This window comes from Euleptes europaea, chromosome 14 (assembly GCF_029931775.1).
Source record: "Euleptes europaea isolate rEulEur1 chromosome 14, rEulEur1.hap1, whole genome shotgun sequence".
Lineage (NCBI taxonomy): Eukaryota > Metazoa > Chordata > Lepidosauria > Squamata > Sphaerodactylidae > Euleptes > Euleptes europaea.
The window spans coordinates 18,573,237-18,598,623 of NC_079325.1; the positions used below are offsets into that span (position 1 = coordinate 18,573,237).

General features: G+C 45.3%; 2 protein-coding genes across 2 annotated transcripts in view; both read right to left on the reverse strand.

Moving 5' to 3' along the window:
- NUDCD3 (NudC domain containing 3) overlaps positions 1–13,112 on the reverse strand; it is a 64,892-nt gene extending 51,780 nt beyond the window's left edge. Inside the window, exons 1-2 of the mRNA XM_056860651.1 lie at positions 12,908–13,112; positions 10,089–10,405 (exon numbers count right to left, since the gene is read on the reverse strand). Coding sequence (XP_056716629.1) covers positions 10,089–10,405; positions 12,908–13,105 — 515 coding nt within the window. The 5' untranslated portion in view covers positions 13,106–13,112. The remainder of the gene's footprint in view (positions 1–10,088; positions 10,406–12,907) is intronic.
- Positions 13,113–19,462: 6,350 nt separating this feature from the next.
- Positions 19,463–24,751, reverse strand: LOC130487396 (melanin-concentrating hormone receptor 1-like). The gene is made up of 3 exons (XM_056860889.1): positions 24,231–24,751; positions 22,859–23,407; positions 19,463–19,676 (listed from the first exon to the last, which is right to left on the reverse strand). The coding sequence occupies exons 1-3, from the start codon at positions 24,749–24,751 to the stop codon at positions 19,463–19,465; spliced, it is 1,284 nt and encodes a 427-aa protein (XP_056716867.1).
- Positions 24,752–25,387: the final 636 nt, after the last annotated feature.

Below are 25,387 nucleotides of genomic sequence, written 5' to 3' on the forward strand. Positions count from 1 at the left end.
CCCCCTTACACTTCACCGAGAAGCTCCTTTCTTTCTTTTTATTATACGTCTACTCCCCAGAGGATAAAGTGTATATAGATATATTATGACCCGGCCTAGGATGTGGAGGAAACTGAAAACTCTTCATTGAAACATGTCTGAATACGGTATATGTGAGGCTGATATGAATTCACAACACATGAACTAGTTTATTTCACTCCAGCAGGGAGATGGTCAAGTCAGACTGTCTGGGAGGTTTCAGTTTTAAACTTGGCAGGTGAAAAGGCAACAGGAAGAGGGAAACTTTGTATAACTATATACAATACATAGTTTGTCACAAAACTGTAGCTGTTTTGTTCTACAGACACGTTTGTAGCTTGAGAGAGATAATTTTGCTGTCCCTACTTAGATAAACATGCACAAGCTTAGTCGACGCAAAATTGCTATACACATAGGTTCCAATTTTCCATCTTTAATACTTGCTAAGGGATCCCTCCCCTCCATTTCTAGGAGGTAGTTCCCTCAGGGAAGGACTACCAGTTCCACTTCCCTATTTCAGGATCCTCTCAGATGCTTCACTCTCCTCTGAACTCCCCCCACCCTCCTTCCTAACCAATATTCTCACCTGACCTCTCTCAGGCAAACAGTAGAATTCCTCCTGAACCCCCTGTCAATCAGTGTTTTCAGACAGATATAACGCATCTGCAGTTGGCTGTCCAACACACTTGCAATGGCTCAGTGGTAGAGCATCTGCTTGGCAAACTGAAGGTCCCAGGTTCAATCCCCAGCATCTCCAGTTAAAGGGACTTGGCAGATAGGTGATATGAAAGACCCCTGCCTGAGATCCTGGAGAGCCGCTGCCAGTCTGAGTAGACAATACTAACTTTGATGGACCAAGGGTCTGATTCAGTGTAAGGCAGCTTCATGTGTTCAATGCTGCATTCTAGATACCTAACGTTCCCTTCCAGCGAGTTTCTGTGCCATTCTCTACATCCTCTCCACACAACTATGTCCTCGATGCTGCATGACCATTTCGTGGCCCTCACTTCCACCCCACTTTGGTTTATGGCCAGATAGCTCACTTGTCATGCCACCTCAGAAACGTCTATCTTGCCTTTGTCTAAAGGGCAGTTTATCAAAAGAATTTGTGAGCCTCAGTCAAAAGGTGTGTGTGTGAGAGAGAGAGAGCTTGGCTAGGAGGTGAGCTTGGCTAGTGGAAAGGCAGAAGCAGGCCACATATGCAGAACTGAGATTTAATTACGGAATATAATGGCCCCTAATTTTGCTATGGAAAGGTGAAGTTGCCTGACATAATGGGAGAAGCCTAGAGAAATGGCTCAGTTGGGTACAGTCAGCTCCCATGACCATTATTCTAAAAACATTTCAGTGCAATCCAAGAATAATGCCCTCTTGCCTGGACTTGATCCGGACTAACAAAAAAGACCTCCGGTGATCTCAGCCTGTGACTAAAAGTGGCCATTTCCGATGATGCCCTAATTCTTGCGTGGAAAGACTTCTACTTTGAAAGCCTCTCCTGAGTATGTCTCCTCTGTGCCTCCAGCCTTCCTCCAGCCTTCCCATTCAGTCAATCCGGAGGCTTCCTCCAGGCAACTGGAGCCAGTGTGGTATAGACGATAGAGTGTTGGACTAGGACCCGGGAGACCCAGGTTTGAACCCCCAGTCTGTCATGGAAGCCTGGCCTACCTTACACGGTTGTTGCGAGGATAAAGTGGGAAGAGAGAAGAATGGTATAAGCTTCTTCGGGTCCCCAGTGGGGAGAAAGCCTGGTTATAAGTGAAGTAATATCCCACCTCCTACCAATCATGCACAAATCAAACTTTTGTTTCTATTGTTCCTAGCCCTCATAACAAGAGCTTTCCGTCAGCCTTCAAACTCATGTTCATCTCTGCTTCAACTATGTACCCAAGGTCCTGACTCGCTTGTCATTCCCATGCTGCTCATCATTCTCTCTCTTCTGTACCCACTGGATTAATACCTGATCTGCTGCCTAGATTTCTGCCTGGCACCTTTGCCAAGTGACCACTTCCCAGGAATTCCTAACCTTCAGACTGGTGTAGGTCTGTTCTCCTTGCCACCCTCCTGATCCATCTCCTCTTTAATTCTCTGCCCTTTCAGATCAGCAATACAGTGTGGATAAATATTGTGTCAGTGCTGGAACTGAAGACCAGGTGTCTGTAGGGTCCTTAGTATTTTTGCACTGCAACGTATGTGAATATTTTTCTGGCGGCATGCTAGTACCTTGATTTTTAATAGACCTTCTTGGACTATTCTGCTAAATCCCTGCCTCCATCTTCTTTCTAAGCTTGCACTGACAAAGTGCCACGGCTCCAAAATGTCATCAAAATAGATTGTGGTAGTCCAAGCTCAGGTTTTGGGAATACTTCCCTCTAGTGGGGAAGCAGCTCCATCTTAGGACAGCAAACAAGAAATGGTGGGGCAGAGGTTTCTATGGTACTCTGGGTTGACACCAAGTAGAGACTAGGAAGTATACTCATTCATACAAGGCAGTTCTAACTGACATGTTCAGAGCCCACACATTTTCAATATGGTCAGCTCCAGACTGCAGAGTTGGTTTTTATATGCCAACTTTCTCTAACTTTTTTTAAGGAGAATAAAACCAGCTTACAATCACCTTCCCTTCCTCTCTCCACAACAGACATCCTGTGAGGTAGGTGAGGCTGAGAGAGCTCTAAGAGAACTGTGACTAGCCCAAGGCCACCCAGCTGGCTTCACGTGTAGGAGTGGGGAAACCAACCCAGTTGGTTCACCAGATTAGAGTCCGCCACTCATGAGGAGTGGGGAATCAAACCCAGTTCTCCAGATTAGAGTCCACTGCTCCTAACCACTACACCATTCTGGTTCTCAGTACTGCAAAACATCAGTACTGCAGCATTAAGAAAAACCCCAAAAATCAAAATGATTGGCTCTTCCAGCAACACCGAAAAAGGTTCTTCAGCTGCATCTCCAGCAATGTTCACAATACCCTATACTACACTAGATGTCTTCAGCACATATTAGAATTTCATCATCTAGGCTCACTTCTTTCAACATCCAGCTGAGGGGCCCAGCAGAGAAACAATACATAAAGTAAAAAGGAAAGGAGAGTGATAGGAGAATTTTTAGTTCTCCCCTGGGTTAAACCAAATCATTCTTTAATAAAAATTTCTCACCACAGAGAGATGTAAGGACCCCAAAAGCCCAATACTAAGGCTCACTTGCTAGGACTATTACCAACATATACTCATCAACAGCTCCACCGCATTTGTCCAAATATTGCCTCCCAGTTCTAAGTGCATTAGCTAACTAAGAAGCAATATCAACATCAGAAATGTCAAAAAGAAAAAGGACAGTATGGAAGTTCAGCCTTGCACAGAAAAAAAGAAAAGTATGAAGAAGGAATGGAGAATCAGAGTCAAGCAATGTAAATAGATCTAAGCAGGCAGACTGCTCTGTGGAACACACGACACTATTTTAAATGCTGAGAGGCAAATGTATGCACAGTAAAATCTAAAAAGAGAGCCAAGTGAGAAGGAAGGCACTCAAAATTTAAAAAAAAAAGTAGCTGAGCTCAGACATTCCGAATTATGGAAAGAACCATTTGTCAAGGCAGATGGGGCTGTCTGGGCACAAACTGGGGTGCAATTCACAGTCATGAACAAAACAGATGGCCGCAAAATATGCCCTCCCCCCTTGCTTGGATCCTTCAGCAGTTTTGAGGCACAAGGATCAGATAATGACACGTATCACAAAAGACCTCGTACAGACGCAAACCAAACTAGCAGGCCCTGGCAAGATCACCCGTAGAAAGGGATTCACCTTCTCCCTTACACTCACTAAACTAGGGCATTTGTTACAGAGCTTTGTAAAGATGTGATGCCTTGCATACAAACCAGAAGGAGCAAGGAGGGACGGCAAGATAATATCAATCCTAAGATGATGAGAAGCTTTCGTGTGCCTACCAAGTTATGCTTCCTTGGAAGGCCCAGCCAGGGCTCTCTGGGTTTGATCAAGATTTAAACTCACACTCACTCTTGCCAACTTCAAGAAGATGAGCACAAAAGGCTTTGGATTTATCAGTGCATCACATGGTATGGCACACATATCGATCACCTACTGGTGTTCTGCAGAATTATACAAACTCTCTGTCTTAAACAGCAACGATACTCTTGAAGATTAGCAGAACATCAGTCCTGCGAGGAGGTCCTATCTATGCCTCTATGCCCATATTAATTTAGAGTAGAAAGAGACAGCCCTTTGATAAAACAAGCATGAAAGGACATTGCCTAATAATGGCATTGCCTAAATAAGACTAATTTCATAGAATCAAAGAGTTGGAAGGGACCACCAGGGTCATGTAGTCCAACCCCCTGCACAGTGCAGGAAATTCACAACTACCTCCCCCCCACACACACACACAGTGACCCCTACTCCATGCCCAGAAGATGGGGGGGGAGTCTGGTCTGGAGGAAAATTGCTTCCTGACTCCAAGTGGTGATCAGCATTACCCTGGGTGTGTAAGAAAGGGCCACAAGAGACAAACCCTGACACAACCCTTCCTGCCCTCAAACTTAAAATCTACTCACATAGAAAATCCTGGAAAACTTAAGGGAGTTGATTCTGTCCAATGATCAAGAAACAGAAGAGGTCTGGATAGATACAGCTTTTTGTCCCCTTCTGTGAACCCAAAAGGCTCGGTACTGCCTGACAATTCTGAGCCCCAGTGACCTGCCTCTACTTTGGCAGGGCACATTTCATGAACTGCTTGTCTCGTTACCACCTATCATCCTAAAAAATCCCAAATTTGAGTAAGAAGCCACATCCCTGCTGTCAGAAAAAAATATACTAGATTTATTCAAAGATCTACATTTGTATAAAATGAACTGCAAAAACAGAGGCACACTGTCTATACACGAAACAGCAAATAAAGTTTGAAAGGTATCAGATCACTATAACTTTAAAAAAACACCTTTTATTCAGACCTGGAAGAACTGAAAGCTAACAGTGCAATCCTATCCAGAGTTATTCCAATCTAAGCCCAACGATTTGCACTGCAAACCATTTACTGTAAAGGTTGTTATACAAATAAATATTTTTGTCTTCAGGTAAAAAAGGAGGAAAATATTTTCATTTGCATCCTTTTGTTGCTCAATGTGTACATTGTTAATGCAAACTTGTCAACTGATTTTGTCTAAGGGAACCTCACAGAATTTATTGATTCTTCAAGATGAATTTGAGCCAGAGTTATTCATTCAGTGGATACCATCACCACCTAGTGGCAAACAGAGAGCAACGGCAGCAAATCTGACAGAAGAAGTCCAATAAACCATGCCTGTACATCAGGACCCCCCAACCTTTTTGAGCCTGCGGGCTCTTTTGGAATTCTGACAAAGTGTGGTGGGTGCAGCCACAAGATGGTTGTCACAAAATGGCTGCCACAGGAGGCGGAGCCAGCCACAAAAGGGCTGTTATGACTTATCTTCGGTCATACAGTAAAGATCCTTGTGCTGTGGTAGCAGCTGTTGGCAAAGCAACATTTAAAAAAAATCTGCACAGCCAATGAAATCTCCAGTGGCCAAATGGAAGCCTTGCTGGTCAAAAGCCTCACCTGGCCCCACCCACTTTCTAAAAGCACTTGGTGGGCACCAGGGAAGGTGTTGGCGGGAACCATGTTGCCCACAGGCACTATGTTGGGGACCACTGCTGTATGCAGTCTCTCAAAAAGTACCAATATTTTAGCAGCAAATATCTGCTGATTAGTCAAAACAAGATGAAGGCCTTTTTGATCAAAAAACAATATATTCAGTGGACACTATTAGCAGACAGTGCACTTCCTATACATCCATCTTGTATGTATTTAAGAGAAAGGACATCCCAAATGGTTCTGAAACTGAAGAGGCCAAATCACATGGCAAATGAGAAAAACCACAGATAGCTCCACAGTGATTCTTCATGCTAGAATGAACAAGTATCATTTATACATCTCATTTTGAGTCTTCACAGTAATTTTCATATGTGTGTGTGTGCCGTCAAGTAACAGCTGACTTATGGCGAATGTGTAGTTTTCAACGCAAGGAATGTTCAGAGGCAGTTTGCCATTGCCTGCCTCCGCGTGGGCTGAGTTTGGAGAGAACTGTGACTAGCCCAAGGTCACCCAGCAGGCTTCATGTGGAGGAGTGCGGAACCGAACGCAGTTCAAAAAGATTAGAATCCACCGCTCTTACCCACTACACCACTCCGGCTCTCAATTTTCATATATATATATAGTAATTTTTATAGAAGTCTAGTATTATCCTCCTCCTCCTATTCCAAATGGACAGACTGAATAGTGCTTGGCCAAAGGCAAGTTAATGACTGAGCCATGATTTGAACCAGGCCAACAACTCAGCCTTTTCGCCACTTTGCTAAACACAGCATTGCATGCACAGTGAGAGTTCTCCATTAGAAAAGCATCTCCTAGCATGATCCTGTATAGGATGCTGCGTCCCTTCTAACAAATGTGCCTGCACTTCCAAAAACAATTACAGAACAGTCTTTCTTCTGGGCGTGTAAGCTATTTCAAGAGCAATCATTTATGTTTCAATCATTTATGTTTAAACACCTCTACCACAGAGCATTGGGGGAAAGGTTCTCTGCAAAGTCCAGAACAACAGGGCAGTTTAACAAAGGAACCAATCACTAGGTCTTGGAGTGGGGAGGCTCTCCCTTGAAGGAGGTATTCCAGGCAAGAGTCTGGACAGCCATCAGTCAGGGATGCTCCAGCTTTGGATTTCCTGTCTTGAGCAGGAGACTGGACTAACATAAGAACACAAGAAGAGCTGTGCTGGATCAGACCAAAGGCCTATCATGTTGCACCCTAATTCCTCTGCACAAGGAAAAAATGTCCCTCCCCATCAGAATTACATAGGCCAGCAGACAACTGTTTGTTCAGCTGGCTGCTGTAGCTTCAGCCCTCACCATTCCACACTTAACCAGGACCACAAGAATTATGCAGGTATCTCATAACATCCAGTCCAACGTTGCAGAAGTGTACAGTGACTGAAGGTCAAGCATTTTTCACAACACCAAATTACTGATAGATATGCTTTGGGTGGGCAGGTGGTCACTCAGGAATTACCCAAATCACTCTCCAATTAAATGTACCTCTCTGCCCCTCCTCCAATGCTGTTGCAATCACTTTCTCATCCTTCCCTTTAAAGCTACTGCAGCAGCTTCTCTCCACTTTCTCTTGCATGCGCACCCCTTTGCTCCAGATGGGAAAATGACAGCACCAGCACCCTTCCCCATCAACCTGGCCACCACCTTCTCCTTCATGCATATACACACACACCCTTGTTCTGGACGGGGAAGGAGCATGCTATTGACTCTTTCCCCTTTCATCAAAGCTGCTATTTGCCTCTTTCAAGGAAAATATGGAGGCAGTTGTATATATTCCCCCTGCAGGAAAAATTACGATTTGGAATGGGGGGTTGGTTTGAGAAAACTGCACAGGAGAAGTGTCTGCTCTGAAATGCTGTAATTTTTTTTTTTAACAAGCCAACATTTTGTGACTGGCTCCAATTGCCAAGCTGCTGTTTTGTTTCTGGTAGCTCTCAAGGTTCTTGAAAAAAAGAATTAAGTGGCTACCAGAAACGCAGAAGTCCCAGGTGCCAGGTCACCACAGTGCCCAGACATTTCATTGTGGAGCCTAGTACTTTCATCATTTTTTTATAGTGTCTCTCCGCAATCTATTTTGTCATTTCATTTCAGAATACATTCTGTTGTTATGACAAAAAATCCACTTGTGTGAAATTCTAGTTATTGCTTGTTTGTATGTTAACTTTATACCATTTCAGCACTGGTAGGTGTATTCATTTCTTAACCAGTTGATTCCTATACTGGCATCAATACTCAAATAAATGGAGCTTCACAAAGCAATAATGAAATTATGAGAAACTGGGGAGAAATTGGTTAGAAGTTTGGCTTTTCTGGTGACAGCTGAACGTCTCATAAAACTTTCACTGTCTTTTACCCTCCCTGTTTACACCTTTTCAATGTGCCCATGTATTTACCAAATGAAGACCACACATGCAATCTAACAGGCTGTAGCCCACAAATGCTTATGCCAAAATAATCTTTTCAACCTACAAAACTACTTTTTCTCTATGATTACTCAGAAGTCACTCACCCCAACTGACTTCAGTAGTAGTAATTCAGACTGTCCTATTATTGAGAACTTGGTCACACAATTTAAGCACTTCTAAGCAAGTGACTTCTGTGTGTATTTAAGCACTCTTACAGGAAAGTCAGTCCCAACAAAGTCAACTGGAGTGACTCATGTACTCCAAGTTCTAAATCATATGAATAAACTAACCAGCTTCCATCTATCTATTGATCTGTCATGGACATTTTTATCCTGCTCTTCCATCAAAGAACTCAGGGCAACATACATGGTTCTCTCTTCCCCACCACATATACACAAAACCCCTCTGATGTAGATCAGGCTGAAAGCATGTGATTGGCCCAAGGTCACCCTGCAAGCTTCATGGAAGAATAGGGATCTGAACACAGGTGTTAGATCCTAGTCCAACAATCTAATCACTGACTGTACTACTGTCAAGGGGCACATTTTGGTGCCTCCCTTTGGGCTGCCCTGGCCCTCAGGCCACCTCGCTCCACAATTCTGCATCCTCTCCTGGAGCATGAAGTCAGTGACTGCCACTTGCCCCCTTTCCTGTTCATTTTAAAGGCAGGATTATAACCTGCCTGTTCGCCACTGTGGCTTCCCAGCTCTCTCAACAGAGATCTACTTCCCTGTGAAAGGCAGGGAGATGATACGCGGGCTGGCCAACTCGGTCTCCCCAAAGCATCAGCTGATCCAGATAAAAGCTCAGGTGTGCCTATTTCTCAAAATCATCTCTAGCGGCAAGTTTGGGCCGAGTCTGTCTTCAAACACTGAAAACAACTTCCCAGCGTTATCAGTTCATATTAGCAGAAGCTAAAAAACAGAAAACATCAGCTGTATGCTAGAAACTAAGCAAAGAAAGAGGGAATATTTTAAAACTAATTTTGAACTAATTTTTAAATGAGTTAGCAAAACAAATATAAGCTTTGCTCCACAACATACAGGCAGGACCCAACTCAGAATCGTGAGGTACTCCACAGGATAAGCTGGAAGTCCCACAGGTGAAATAAAAAGGACAAAGGCAAGAAATACATGTTGTCCTTTTTGTTACACCTTCATCCAACACATGTGAAAGTTTCAAATGCCACATGCTTCAAAACTCCCCATGCACAACAGTAAAGAGTAGGTACCCTAAACCCTACAAATTATAGAGGCTCTCCTTAAAGCCTTTTTATAGCGCTGGACTCATCACACCGACATAACGAGTTCAGCAGGTACACTACTGTACCTAAAGACATTCCAGGGCACACGCTCTCACATATGCATGTAGCCGCCTCTCCTCTATTTCTTCCAGGAAGGTAGCTAGGCAGATCCACTGCTTAAGCCACTCTTTGACAGATGCATGAGCATATGCAGACTGGAATGCGGCCGGCACATTTTTTATACACTCTAAAAGGCTACTGCATTAGGCTAATTCACTGAAGCAAAAGGACTGTCCCCATGCTCAAAATGGACATGTTTCTTGAGTGGTCCCACCTCTTTAAGCAATTATACACCACCTACGGGCCCAGGCTTAAGAACATAAGAAATGCCATGCTGGATCAGACCAAGGTCCATCAAGTCCAGCAGTCTGTTCACACAGTGGCCAACCAGGTGCCTCTAGGAAGCCCACAAACAAGACGGCTGCAGCAGCACCATCCTGCCTGTGTTCCAAAGCACCTAAGCACCTAATCATCTGATCCTGGAGAGACTAGGTATGCATCATGACTACTATCCATTTTTACTAGTAGCCATGAATAGCCCTCTCCTCCATGAACATGTCCACTCCCCTCTTAAAGCCTTCAAAGTTAGCAGCCGTCACCATATCCTGGGGCAGGGAGTTCCACAGGCTTACAGAAGGGCAGACTAAAACTCATCCTTGGCTGGACCTCGCCACTTCATTTCCACTTAGGCAAAACATTCTACCAAGACCAGAGCAGCCACTCACTTTGGCGGTTGTGTTGGCTGAGCTTCTATGGGGCAAGCTGCTCCTGCGGGAGTCGCCACTGCGCTGGCCGTTTCTGTTTCTACCTTCTCTTGTATTGTACCAGACTCCGGTGCTTCGGCAGCCTTTCCATCACCTGATGCAGAGTCCTGCTCCACCACTGAGCTGATCTCAACCTCCTCAGCCACGACGGGCACCTTCATCCTCTCTGCTGCAGCAGCAGCAGCGGCTTCTTCCTCTCTTTTTTTCAACTTTTCCTCAAGTTCGCGCTGTCTTCTCTCATCATCTTGACGGGCCAAATCTTCAAAATTTTTGAATGCCTGGAAGTGAGACAGCAAATCATGTTAACAGCCAACTGTAGAGAAGTGGTAAGTATGGCAATCGTTTCAGCAGCTGGCATCACTTGCCTTTTTAACATTCCTAACTAACACTGCAAGCATTTTTTAAAGTGTCAGTGTATGATATTCATATAAATCTGAAACGACACTAAGAAGAGGAAACAAAAACTAATGAGCCACTCGCAGGGTAAACATAAGCTCCCAATGAGACACAGCATCAAACAAGCTTAATAATGCAAAATTAGAGATGGTGTTTAAAAAAAAGTTTCTAGCGTGGTGTAATGGTTAAGAGCACTGATTTGGAGCAATGGACTCTAATCTGGAGAACCGGGTTAGATTCCCCACTCCTCCACATGAGTGGTGGACGCTAATCTGGTGAACGAGGTTGGTTTCCCCACTCCTACACATGAAGCCAGCTGGGTGACCTTGGGCTAGCCACAGCTCTTAGAGCTCTCTCAGTCCCACTTACCTCATAGGGTGTCTGTTGTGGGGAGGGGAAGGGAAGGTGATTGTAAACCGGTTTGATTCTTCCTTAAGTGGTAGAGAATGTCGGCATACAAAAAACACCTCCTCTTCCTCCTCCTCCTTCTTCATACATACACTTAAGACAAAGATCATTACCACAAAACAAAGTGATTTTTGCATTAGTGGGCATCTACCTTGGGCACATTATACATAAGTAGTCAAGTGAAATTCTTCCTGTTTGGAAATGCGCAGGTTTTTAGGATTAAATGAGGGTCAAGTACAATGCAGGGCTGGAATGAAGATACTCCAGTAGCACTCCACTGGTAAGTGGGCTTGCCTTCCTCATAACTGCCATTTATTTGCATCCACCCCGGTCCAAACGAGACCTGTAGTTAAAACACTCCACTCTTCTCATCACCACACATCAATATAAGAATCTACATATATTGATCCATTCAAACGGCTGATGCCCAGCTGCTGTCAAAAATAATTTACTAGCCATTCTAGAGGAACTGAACATGACAAAAACATACCAAATGATAAAGGCCAGGCTACTGTACATATAAACCTGAAAGCCAAGCTTATGTAAGTACGTTATCTGAGACATATAAAACATGGTACGTGAGGTGACATACTGACCAGAGGGAGGAGGCACAACACACACCAAACTTTAGCCTGATACCAGAATAACCTGGTTTTCCTATTGTATCTTACCGGGGGGGGGGGGGGAACCTGAGCCCTGTGCAATTTCTTCAGAACATATGGACTTTTATGCAGTAGGACCATCCTAAAAAGCAACTGATAATGTGAAAAGGGCAATAAGTGGAAAACCTTTCCACTCCTCTGTTTCACCCTCACAATCATCCTGTGCAGGAGATCAAGCTGAGTGAGAAGTAGGCTGGACCAAGATCACCCAATGAACTTCATGGTGCAGGGGGCATCTGAACACCGGTCTTTCAGGTCCAGCTGCAATACTCAAACCTCTACACCACACTGGCTTCATGCCTAACCTGCCTCACAGAGTTATTGCAAGAATAGGATGGGGTTACAATACACCATTTCCCCAAATAAAATAATAGTACAGGTGGCACAATTTTAACTCCAGTTTTGTTCAGCGTGGTATAGTGGTTAAGAGCGGTGGTTTGGATCTGGAGAACTGGGTTTGATTCCCCACTCCTCCACATGAACGGTGGAGGCTAATATGAGAACTGGATTTGTTTCCCCACTCCTACACATGAAGCCAGCTGGGTGACCTCGGGCAAGTCCCAGCTCTGTTACAGCTCTCTCAGCCCCACCTACCTCACAGGGTGTCTGTTGTGGGGAGGGGAAGGGAAGGTGATTGTAAGCCGGTTTGAGTCTCCCTTAAGTGGTAGAGAAAGTCGGCATATAAAAACCAACTCTTCTTCATAGATACAGTGGAGACAACAACCTATTCTTTATGTGCTAGGCAACTGAAGTAAAATGTTTTCCTAGACCAGGCTACTGAACAACAATGCAGGCATGGCGAAGAAAAGGCCATGGAAGTTATTCATCAAAGCAAAGAGCAAGAGTCCAGTAGCAACTTAAAGACTAACAAAAATATTTTCTGGCAGGGTATGAGCTTTCGTATGGGAGCTTTACCTATATGGGAAAGGGCAGGAGTCCAGTAGCACCTGAAAGACTAACAAAAATATTTTCTGGCAGGGTATGAGCTTTCGTGAGCCACAGCTCACTTCTTCAGATGATCTGAAGAGGTGAGCTGTGGCTCACGAAAGCTCATACCCTGCCAGAAAATATTTGTGTTAGTCTTTCAGGTGCTACTGGACTCTTGCTCTTTTCTACTACCGCAGACAGCCTAACACGGCTACCCACTGTGAATTATCACCAAAGCAAAGTTTGTGTCCAGGGTTTTCCAGCCTGCGTGGAGCCCTCCGCAGACCCAGGCAGGCTCCGAGAGGGACCAGACGCGTCTCTCGACCCGGCCTTGCGAAGAGCAAACCCGACGGCCGGCTGGCGGGTCAAGGCCGCACGCATACCCACCCGGACAGCCATGCTCTTCGCCACGCCCGCAGGGAAGCCCAGCCGGTCGCCCGGCTGCAGCAGGAGGCGGTAGAAGTCCGTCTTGCGGTAGAGGAAGCCGAAGAGGACGTGCAGGAACTCCTGCACGTTGCCCACATGCTGCAAGATGCCCAGCAACGCCTGGTCGTACATGTCCGTCAGAGCGGCAGCGCGCTCCATGGCCGGAGCCGGGCGAGGGCAGCGGCGCCACGAGCCGACGGGCAGCGCCGAGACTCGGCCCGGGGACGCGATGCGGGTGCCGCCGCTTGCCGACCCCTCCTCTCACCCGCCGAGCAACGACACCCCCCCCCCCGGAAGACTCGAATCTTCCGCTGTCACAGCAACCCCGAGTCCCCCGCGCCAAGGACTTCCGTTCCGTCCCGGAAAACATTCCGTTCAACTTCCGGTTACACTAACCGCGGGGAAACGGCTTTCGTGTGTGTGTGTGTGTGAAGTGCCGTCGAGTCGCTTCCGACTCATGGCGACCCTATGAATGAAAGTCCTCCAAAATGTCCTATTTTGACAGCCTGGCTCAGGTCTTGCAAACTGAAGGCTGTGGCTTCCTTTATGGAGTCAATCCATATCTTGTTGGGTCTTCCTCTTCTCCTGCTGCCCTCCACTTTTCCTAGCACGACTGTCTTTTCCAGTGACTCTTGTCGTCTCATGACATGTCATTTTAGCTTCTAGGGTCAGTTCAGGCTTGATTTGATCTATAACCCACTGATTTGTTTTTTTGGCCGTCCACGGAATCCATAACCCTCTCCTCCAACACCACATTTCAAAGGAATCTATTTTCTTCCTATCAGCTTTCTTCACTGTCCAGCTTTTTTTTCATGTTTAGCTATTATTAAATGGTTTATAGTCATTGGCAAGCTATTGACCTGTATAAGGCTGTGTGTGTGAAGTGCCGTCAAGTCGCTTCCGACTCCTGGCGACCCTATGAACGAAAGTCCTCCAAAATGTCCTGTCTTTGACAGCCTTGCTCAGGTCTTGCAAATTGAAGGCTGTGGCTTCCTTTATGGAGTCAATCCATATCTTGTTGGGTCTTCCTCTTCTCCTGCTGCCCTCAACTTTTCCTAGCATGATTCACAGTGGGTAGCCGTGTTCGTCTGTCTGCAGTAGTAGAAAAGGGCAAGAGTCCAGTAGCACCTGAAAGACTAACAAAAATATTTTCTGGCAGGGTATGAGCTTTCGTGAGCCACAGCTCACTTCTTCAGATCAAGAAGTGAGCTGTGGCTCACGAAAGCTTATACCCTACCAGAAAATATTTTTGTTAGTCTTTCAGGTGCTACTGGACTCTTGCCCTTTTTTCCTAGCATGACTGTATTTTCCAGTGACTCTTGTCGTCTCACGACGTGACCAAAATACGACAGCCTCAGTTTAGTCATTTTTGCTTCTAGGGTCAGTTCAGGCTTGATTTGATCTAGAACCCACTGGTTTGTTTTTTGGCCGTCCACGGAATCCGTAACCCTCTCCTCCAACACCACATTTCAAAGGAATCTATTTTCTTCCTATCAGCTTTCTTCACTGTCCAGCTTTTTTTTCATGTCTAGCTATTATTGAATGGTTTATAGTCATTGGCAAGCTATTGACCTGTATAAGGCTGTGTGTGTGAAGTGCCGTCAAGTCGCTCCCGACTCATGGCGACCCTATGAATGAATGTCCTCCAAAATGTCCTGTCTTTGCCAGCCTTGCTCAGATCTTGCAAATTCAAGGCTGTGGCTTCCTTTATTAAGTCAATTCATCTCTTGTTGGGTCTTCCTCTTTTCCTGCTGCCCTCAACTTTTCCTAGCATGAGTGTCTTTTCCAGTGACTCTTGTCGTCTCATAATGTGACCAAAATACGACAGCCTCAGTTTAGTCATTTTAGCTTCTAGGGTCAGGTCAGGCTTGATTTGATCTATAACCGATTGATTTGTTTTTTTGGCAGTCCACAGAACACTCTCCTCCAATACCACATTTCAAAGGAATCTATTTTCTTCCTATCAGCTTTCTTCACTGTCCAGCTTTTTTTTCATGTTTAGCTATTATTAAATGGTTTATAGTCATTGGCAAGCTATTGACCTGTATAAGGCTGTGTGTGTTAAGTGCCGTCAAGTCGCTCCCGACTCATGGCGACCCTATGAATGAAAGTCCTCCAAAATGTCCTATCTTTGCCAGCCTTATAAAGCTAGCAGTTTTTTAAAAAACCCTTTCGATATAAGAGGCTTTCCGGTCGGGGAGGGGGGAGGGAATGCTTGCTGGTTTAATGAGTTAGAAAAGAGCAAGAGTCCAGCAATACCTTAAAGACTAACAAAATTTCTGGCAGGGTATGAGCTTTCGTGAGCTACAGCTCACTTCTTCAGAAAGCTGTGTGTGTTAAGTGCCACCAAGTCGCTTCCAACTCATGGCGACCCTATGAATGAAAGTCCTCCAAAATGTCCTCTTTGACAGCCTTGCTCAGATCTTGCAAGCTGAAGGCTTTATTGAGTCAATTTTTATTGAGTCAATCCAGGGTATGAGAAAGCTCATACCCTGTCAGAACTTTTGTTAGTCTTTAAGGTACTGCTGGACTCTTGCTCTTTTCTAGGGTTGCCAACCTCCAGGAACTATCTGGAGAACTTCTGCTATTACAACTGATCACCAGCCAATAGAGATCAGTTCACCTGGAGAAAATGGCCGCTTTGGCAATAGGACTCTATGGCATTAAAGTCCCTCTCCTCCCCAAACCCCGCCCTCCTCAGGCTCTGCCCCCAAAATCTCACACTGGTGGCAAAGGGACCTGGCAACCCTACGAGTCTTTTCTACTGCTAGTGACAGAATAACAGGGCTACCCATCGTGGTTTAATGAAGTTATGGTCTTATTTCAGTACAAGGCTATCAGCTATCCTTTTTGAACATTATTTGGATATGACTGGCTTGCTGAACTCCCCCCGCCCTCCAATTTATTTGTGGGTGTAGCTTTAGCTCTTCAGGAAGAGCATCTGTTTTGCATGCAAAAGGTCTCAGGTTCAGTCCCCAACATCTCCAGTTAAAAGGGTCAAGTATATGTAAGGAAGGTTGCCAGCCTCCAGGTGGTGGCTGGAGATCTCCCACTATTACAACTGATCTCCAGGTGACTGTGATCAGATCACCTGGAGAAAATGGCTGCTTTTGAAGGTGGACTCTATGGCATTGTACCCCACCCCGCCCTACTCAGGCTCCACCCCCCAAAATCTCCAGGTATTTCCTGACCTGGAGCTGGCAACCTTATATGTAAGACCCAAGACTCTGGAGAACCACTGCTTGTCAGGGTGCACAATGCTGGCCTTGATTGTGCAAGGGTGTGACTCAAAAGACAGCTTCATGCGTTAACGTGACTACTTTTGGGGAGTTACCAGCATGGAGATTTTTAAAAGGCTAGAGCCAGTAAAAACTGCAAATCCACCATTGTTAGGGTTGCCAACCTTCAGGTGAGACCCAGACATTTTGGAATTACGCCTGATCTCCAGTCTACAGAGACCAGTTCCCCTGGAGAAAATGGTTGCTTTGGAAGGTGGACACCATGGCTTTATACTCTGCTGAGGTTCCTCCCCAGGCTCCACTCCCAAATCTCCAGGTATTTCCCAGCACAGAGTTGGCAATCCTAAATTGGCCATGATTCCCTGTGGGCACCATATATCACTTTGGCATCTCCAGTAGATGAAAGGCCTCTATGTTTTGCATTGGAAGTTGGGGTGGAAAACCGATTGTATACTGGAAACAGCAATGTCTCCCCGCTCCCATTGCTAAGTATCTTTACCCCCCACCACACACACACAAGCCAAGCAGCAAGAGAGCTACAGTAATTGGTTTTCTAGATCAGTTACAAATCTCAGATTGTTGAAGTTCTTTTGTATGCCGAGGAAAGGTGGCAGATTCATTGTGAAAGCTTACCTTTAAAAAGCAGGATGGGAAGCTAATTTCCACTGCAATACTTTTAGTAAAAGGGACGGACAGTACCAAGACATGTGTCAAAGCAGTAGCTTTAATTTATTTATACCCCACCTTTCTCCCCAATGAGGACCCAAAATGGCTTACATCATTCTCCTCCATTTTATCCTCACAATAACCCTGTAAGGTAGGTAAGACTGAGAATGTGTGATTAGCCCAAGGTTACCCAGTGAGCTTCCATAGCAGAATGGGAACTGGAACATGGATCTCCCAGATCCTCGTCTGACACTCTAACCACTACACCAAACCCCAATATAATGCTTCAAAAACTAACAGATTATTGTGGTACAAGTTTTCATGGGCCGGAATCCACTTCATCAGATGCAGCACCTATTTCAGCTAAACATGCAGATTAGTTTTGGATTCCACATGTTAACAGATCCCTTCAGGATACAATGGTTCCACATTAGCACATTATCTTGATACTTACACCTACACCTGCTCATGTACACAGGGGCAATCTATAGTGCCACAGGTAAAATACCTTTATTTGGGGCACTTCATTACCTTTGATACTTTTGCAGGACAATGACTCAGCTCAAACCCAATCCCCTTCTGACTATATATATATATTACTCTTCCAACACACTTGACACTGAGAGACACTGTCCTTCAGTGTTACTCCTCTGAAGATGCCTGCCACAGCTGCTGGCGAAACGTCAGGAAAGAAAATCCCAAGACCACGGTCACACAGCCCAGATAACCTACAAGAACCGATGCAGAGCAGTGCTTTCAAATTGTATTCAGGAGAGCTTGGCAATCACCTTATATAGCTGCACTTTTAACAAGCAGCTTGATCTTCAAAAACTAGCTGGTGAACCTTTTTAGCATGTGAAGGTAAACACTGTCATCTACTAAATGCTTCAAGTGAAATCTATTGTTCAATGTAGACTACAGACGTTGTTTGAAAAACCAGCAACCTTATCCAGAGAAGCCTAGCATTACTTGCAAATGTACATACACCTAACAGCTCTCATTTACCAGGTTCAGCTCCTGTTTCCAGGTCCCTCTCCCTAGGAAATCTCTATCTCTGCTTTGTTCCTGTGGATTTTTTTAGGGGGTACCCTTTGTTAAAATGTTGTGTACGTTGCTACTGTAAAAAATCAGGAACAGTACAGAAAAATTGCAATTTTTGCGAAGACAGTTTATCCTTTGTTGCCTCCACTCTTCTTTTGCAGTCCTGATTTTCATTAGTTGTCCCCTTGCCAGCCTGTGAGGCCTGAAGATCAATAGTATCAAAGAAAAAGAGTACTAAAATGCTTAAGCGCGGTGATTCTGATAAATTTTACTAAAACCTTCTAAAACAGCAGGACACAATTACTTGGGTTTCAGAACAGACTGTCTAGACCCAAGGCTTCTTTCTACTCCAAAAATTACATTTTAAAAAAAGTTTCCCATATCATGGTATCCAGGAAAAACATGCTTTGGATGGGGTCCCGTGCTAGCATGTTTCAGCAAAACTCAAATTCCCTTGTAACACCTTACAGATTTATTGTGGCATGACTACAGCTCACCCTCATCAGATAAATGAGCGCTCTAATACATTGAAGTATATATTACAATAAATGTAATATTGTACATAGTCTTTAAAGTGCCAAAGTACTCTTTTGGACAAGACAAGGTTTTTCTATTCAGCACTGTCCCACAGGGATGAACATTTCACAGATACACCTGACTCATGTACTAGGATGAAATATAACCAGATAGTGGAATTTTGTTAAGATGTGCACCATCTTTTGAAAGGCAGTACATGGGTGCACACATGTAGCTAGGTGGCCACTACAGAACAGCGATCTATGGCTGTCTAGGATGCCACTATGACCATATAGTATCTGGATTGTGTCAAAGAAGAATTCAACAATGGTATGTAAAATAAGTATCGATTACCAGGAATGCTCTTATGTACACACAATGTACATTGCCTTAGATTGTCTTCATTGACCTCCCAGTCCAGTATGTGTTTATTCAGAAGTAAATTCACTATATCAAATGGAGTTACTTCCTATCAAATATGCTTAGGATCTCTCTCCCCAACACATTCACACACAATTTCAAGAGTACAATTGCAGTACTCACCTATTCCATCAGATTTGGGTTTTGTTTTTTTTTAATCACACTTGTGTTCTTTTCTACCAGCCCATAAACATGACCTGTCTTTACCACATCCTTCTAGCCTTTACTTCAGGCTTTTCTTCCCTTACTAGCAAGGATCCAGTAATCTCTCACCGTTTCTCTTTGCCCACACATGACCACATCTCCCAGTTTTTCTGGTCATTTAAATGAGTGCTGACCATGAAGGCTTTTAAGCCATTCAGCACAGAACACTAAAGCCTAGCTCTGCCACAAGTCATCTCACCCACGACTCAAAAATGTCCTCATCTAATTCTCTTCCACAAGAGTTCTTAGATGGTTTCCATTTGATTCTGCAAAGAGGTGCAAATCCCCTTCCGCCCCAACTCTCTTGCATCCAGGAGGCTCCTGGACTGTGATGTGCTTGATCAACACCACCTGAACCCCTTTCCAGAAATGCAACATGCCCTGAGCCATGTGCTTCAGAAGAAACATCATTACCATGCCTGTACGGCAATCACATAGGCTCTTGAACCCTGCAGTCTTCCTCAAGCCCGCTGACAACATCGCTGAATCCGGTGGTCTCCGTCAGGGAACATAAAGGCTTTCCTGTCCCAAAGGGAGACATAGCGTGGCTCACTTGAGGGCTGTACACCGTGGCTGTGATTTCTGGGATAGAAAAGGAAGCTTTTTTCCGTGTCCTTCTCCATCTAGTGAGAAATCTGCAGTACCTGCAAAGAGAGACAGAGAGGTATTCAAACAGGAGATAAAAGAAAGGGGTGGCTCTCCATAGCTAGGTCTAGAGCTTAAGGCATTGACTACTGCTAGTATGGTTGCCAACCTCCAGGTGGTAGCTGGAGATCTCCCACTATTACTACTGATCTCCAGGCGGCAGGGATAAGTTCACCTGGAGAAAATGGCTGCATTGGAAGGTGGACTCTATGGCATTTATACCCCTTTGATGTCCCACCCTTCCCCAAACCCTGCCGTCCTCAGGCTCCACCCCCTAAATCTCCAGGTATTTCACAACCTGAAGCTGCCAACCCTAACTGCTACGGATAATGGATTCAATCAGATCCAAATTTGGAAGATCCCTCTGTTGGAGTGACGTTGATTCAGCATGCCTGGACACTGAAAAGTAAAAGGTAAAGGTCCCCTGTGCAAGCACCGGGTCATTCCTGACCCATGGGGTGACATCACATTCCAACGTTTACTAGGCAGACTTTGTTTTACGGGGCAGTTTGCCAGTGCCTTCCCCAGTCATCTTCACTTTACCCCCCAGCAAGCTGGGTACTCATTTGACCGACCTCAGAAGGATGGGAGGCTGAATTAACCTTGAGCTACCTGAAACCAACTTCCGTCGGGATCGAACTCAGGTCGTGAGCAGAGCTTGGACTGAAGTACCGCAGCTTACCACTCTGAGCCACAGGACTCCTGCCTGGACACTGAAGGGCGCTAATTTTCCTTTTCTCTAGAACCAGACTGTGTACATATGCGGTGCCTCTCTTTGTCTATACTAGAAACTTATCTCTGACTCCTCCTTCTCTTTCTGTGCCTTTGTTGTCTAGCCTGCTGGTCTGGCAGGTGGCTAATGGCTTCTGCAACTCTCTGCTGTGCAAGCAACCCAGGCCTCACCTATAATTACATATTTGTACACCCATGCAGCCAGATTAGCTGAGAACTTGTAACACGGAATAGTATCATTTAGATTCGGCTTCTGTTTCTTTTCCTATTACAAAATACATGTGACACTGCTTCAATAAAAGGAAGTTATTTTTTCAGTTGCAATATGCTGAATTGCAGCGAGTTTTACTGCATGTGATTCCATGTGTTCCTGGCTTTGCAGCTTTACTATATTAAATAATTACATATACCCAATACCCTTGCCATTACCCACTGCACCGTGAGAAGTCATGCTTCCCTGCATACCTCCCCAGGACTCTAACAACACCCATTCCTAGGGTTGCCAGCTCCAGTTAGGGAAACTCCTGGAGATTTGGGGGTGGAGCCTTGGGAGGGTGCAGTTTGGAGAGGGAAGCAATCTCAGCAGGGCATAATGGCATAGAGTCCACCCTCCAAAGCAGCCATTCTCTCCCAGGAAATGGATCTCTGTCATCTGGAGATCAGTTGTAATTCTGGGTGTTCTCCAGCCCTCACCTGGAGGTTGGCAACCCTATCCATTCCTCCTCCCTATTTTCCCATTCGCTGCATGTCACAGTTTCCACTACTCCTTTACAGCTTACACACTCTTCCTTTCCTCTGTCTCCTGTGTACACTTGGCAGGTCATCCCAATTGCTGTAGTTCTTTGCTGGGAAATTTGAAAACATGAAGCTGGAATTTTACTGAATCCCACCATCGATCTGTTCTACCTAGGGCTGCCAGGTCCCTCTTTGCCACTGGCAGGAGGTTTTGGGGGCGGAGCCTGAAGAGGACAGGGTTTGGGGAGGGGAGGGACTTCAATGCCCGAGTCCAATTGCCAAAACAGCCATTTTCTCCAAGTGAACTGATCTCTATCAGCTGAAGATCAGTTGTAATAGCAGGAGATCACCAGCTAGTACCTGGAGGTTGGCAACCCTAGTTCTACCCAATATTTTCTCTGAACAGCAGAGACCTGACAGCCCACCCATGGGTTTCCTGGTACCTATCTGCTTCTTCCACAATGTATTACTTCCCTAAAGCAAAAAGGCAGTCCTGGCTTTCTTCCTTCTTCTCATTGGAGCGGGGGGCGAGGGGGGGCTTTGGAAGAACCCAGAAAGCATCACATTTGCATCTGCAAAAAACACCCATTCACAAACAGCTGTCGCCATCAGAAAAGGAGGCTCAGTTTGCAGCCTCCCAATATTTTGTGATTGGCCCCATTATTTCATGGGAGCCATTTTATAGTGGTGCCCCCATCCTCAAAATTAAAGTGCCCAGAAGACGAGCAAGTTAAAACGAATATGATCAAATGGATACAAAATTTTGGAGAAATGGTTCCAATGGAAACTTAGGAAAAACTTTGTACCTCAGATTTGAAATATACTGCAAGTCAAGAAGTTAGGGAAAACTGGTTTAAGATGTTTCACAGATGGTATATGACACCCAACATGATCTCCCAAATGACCAATCCAAAAGAGAAAAAAGGGGCCTGCTGGAAATGCCGACAGATAGACGGTTCCTACTTTCATGTTTGGTGGACATGCCCAAAGGTACAAAAGTATTGGAAAGAAATTCATCACGAAATACAGACTCACTATAACCAAAACGAAATTAAAATTAGACCCCAAATATTTTTTACTGAGTATTCCTCCTGATTTGCCCTCAAGATGCAGACATTTTAAAATATGCAACAACAGCTGCCAGAATTGTATTGGCAAGATTCTGGAAACAAGCATCTATACCTGATATAAGAGAGTGGAAGGACAAAATGCTTGATTATGCTAATATGGCCAAAATGACCTTTATGATTAATCTTTCCACTAACGAAACAGTAGAACAATTTAATGAAAAATGGCAATTATTTTATGATTATATATCAATAAATTTATAGATATATACAATTTAGTACTAGAAAAGAATTAATATAATAGTATAACATATTGTGTATAATGTTAAAGATACCCTAAGTAGTAAATGTTTAGCTAAATTTGTCGTATCTTTTAAACGTTTCTTTATGCAGGGATATAACCCGGGACCTTCTTCATGCCAAGCATGTGCTCTATCACAAAGCTATGACTCTTCTCCTTTCTGGATATTGCAGGAGGACAGGATTCTGGAAATTGCAGGAGGATCCCAATTCATGTGTCATTTTGGATTGGTCCACTGAGAACCATACAACTGAAATGTTAGTTAATGGAAAGTTTAAGACTTCCTGTCATAATAGGCATTCCCTTCCACTGAACATCTGCCCACCACACCGTTTGTTTTTCTCACCCCCACCTGGACTGGGCCATCCTCTCGCGGAAGAACTCAGTGCAGAAGATCACCAGGATGGGACTGACGCAACTATGGGCGTAGCTGAGGCATATTGTCGCCTGGTACAAGTAGAAGAAGGTAGCAGAAGGTGAGGTCGTTAGGTTGACCAACTGCAGCACATGGTAGGGTGTCCAGCAGACAAAAAAGGCAGCTATGATAGTGAGGGCCATGCGGGTCACCTTCCGGCTGCGGGCAGATGCCTTCCTACGCACGCGGCGCATGGCACGGAAGAGGTGGTGCAGAGTCAATGAATACAGCACGGTAATCACCAGCAAGGGCAACAGGAAGGCTACCAGCGATTGGTAGAGGGTGTACCAGTACACACTGTGGGGACCTGGTAAGTCAATCAGACAGATCTCAGTCGTGTTGTCCCAATGCACCCGGGCATACAGCATAGCAGGTGTGGCCAGACCGAGGCTTCCAGCCCATACGCTAGCATTGATCAGAGCTGTACAGCGTAAGGTCCGTTTCTGGCCAATGGTAGAGGAGTATACTACTGCCACATACCTGGGGGGAGAAACAGAGAGAGACTGGAGTCAAAGGAAGAAGTTGCTCAGGCCTGATTTATGAGGAAGTTGGGACTAGTCTCAAAGCAGGCAGTAAGGATCTGGGCAGTGGCCTGCTTCTCTTCCATTTCCTTCTTCCCTTGTGTGCTCTCCTTTCAGATCATGGTCCATTGTGGTGTAGTAGTTAGAAGCGGTGGACTCTAATCTGGAGAACCGGGTTTGATTCCCCACTCCTACACATGAGCGGTTGATCAGGTGAACCAGATTGGTTTCCCCACTCCTACACATGAAGCCAGCTGGGTGACCTTGGGCTAGTTCTCTTAGAGCTCTCTCAACCTCACCTACCTCACAAGGTGTCTGTTCTGGGGAGAGGAAGGGAAGGAGATCGTAAGCCGGTTTGATTCTCCTTAAAAGGTAAAGAAAGTCGGCATATAAAAAACAACTCTTCTTCTTAATCCTAAACTGTTACCACACTAGGTATTCCCAGCGATGTATCAAGATGTTTGAAAACGTTATAAAAAATACTGTTCGCACTTTGTTTGGCCCCTTTAGCTGTGAAGACGTCTTCCAACCATTTATTAGCCATGGTGTCCAAAAACCCTTTTAAAGCGGTGTTTTTTATAACATTTTCAGTCTTAATACATCGCTGGGAATACAAAGTGCGGTAACAGCCTAAATTCAACAATACAATGAAGGTTTCCACCTATTTTCAGCAACATCAGTCCTCTCCTCTCCCCACCCACTCACTTTGCTTCCTCCTCCTAGGCACACAGGAATTCAATTTTCCCCACCTTACTTTCCTTCTCCACTCTCCCAGCCAATACCTGTCTACGCAGAGCAAGGTGACAATAGCCACACTGCTGAACTGGTTGTTGAGATCGATGGTGGTAGCCGCCCAACACAGGAAGTCCCCAAAAATCCAGCCTTGCTCCTGAAGGAGCTGGTGAATGACGAACGGCATCCCAACCAGGAAAAGCAAATCAGCCACCGCCAAGTTCAGGATGTAAATGTCCAACACCACCTTCTGCTTGCAGCCCAGCACGACGGAGATCACCAGTCCATTGGCCAGGACACCGGTGGCACAGATAAGGGCATAGATGATGGGCAGCACTAATGAGATAGTGGGCCCCAGGGAGGCGCTGCCAGGCTGAGACCCGTCAGAGCACCAGAAGCCCCCCTCGCAGTCTCTTTGAGACTGATTCAGCAGGCACGGGCGAGGAGTCCCCAGTGAGACGTTTAAATCAGTGGAGTAGTCGTGGATTCTGTCCAGCAAAATAGCCGTGATGGACCCTGGAGAACTGGTGTTGGTGTGCCGCTGCCCTGGGAGCCCAGACAGTGCTAACATGGCCACCCAAAGGGACACGTGGGAGTAAAAGGGACCTCTGTGGTTTGGAGCTGGACGGCAGCACAACTTTGTGTTCAGAATCCTGATGGTTACACAATTTGTTTTCTTCTTCAACAGAAGCCTTCTGATTTGGTGCGGATAGGCACACAGACTCCCTCGCAGGGATGTTTTGGAAGGAGATTCGGATTTTTCTTAAAATGGGATGTACTCAGTAGCTGAGCTCTACAGTTTGGGAGTTCCTCCGGTGTGACGTGCACTGATGTCAGTCCTACACGCTTGTCCTAAATCTGTCTCCATAGAACAAATGTGTCATTTGTGACCCGGTCTCTTCTTCACATAGTGAACTCTGGGAGATAAATCAAGGACTTGGTTAGTTAACAAACCCCAGCAATATAAGTCAATACACTGCCAAAGGTACCAACTACAACTGGTCTATGCACTGGAGGAATAAAAGAACAGGTAATGTGTTTGGACACGCAACCTGCCTTGAGGTTAGTGTGGCATGCACCTTTTTTTTTCTTGCCGTCAAGTCACAGCAGATCTACAGCAACCCCATACAGCAGGGGTCCCCAACATGGTGCCCACCAAGTGTTTTTAAGAAGTGAGAGGAGCCGGGTAGGGCTTTTACCCAGCAAG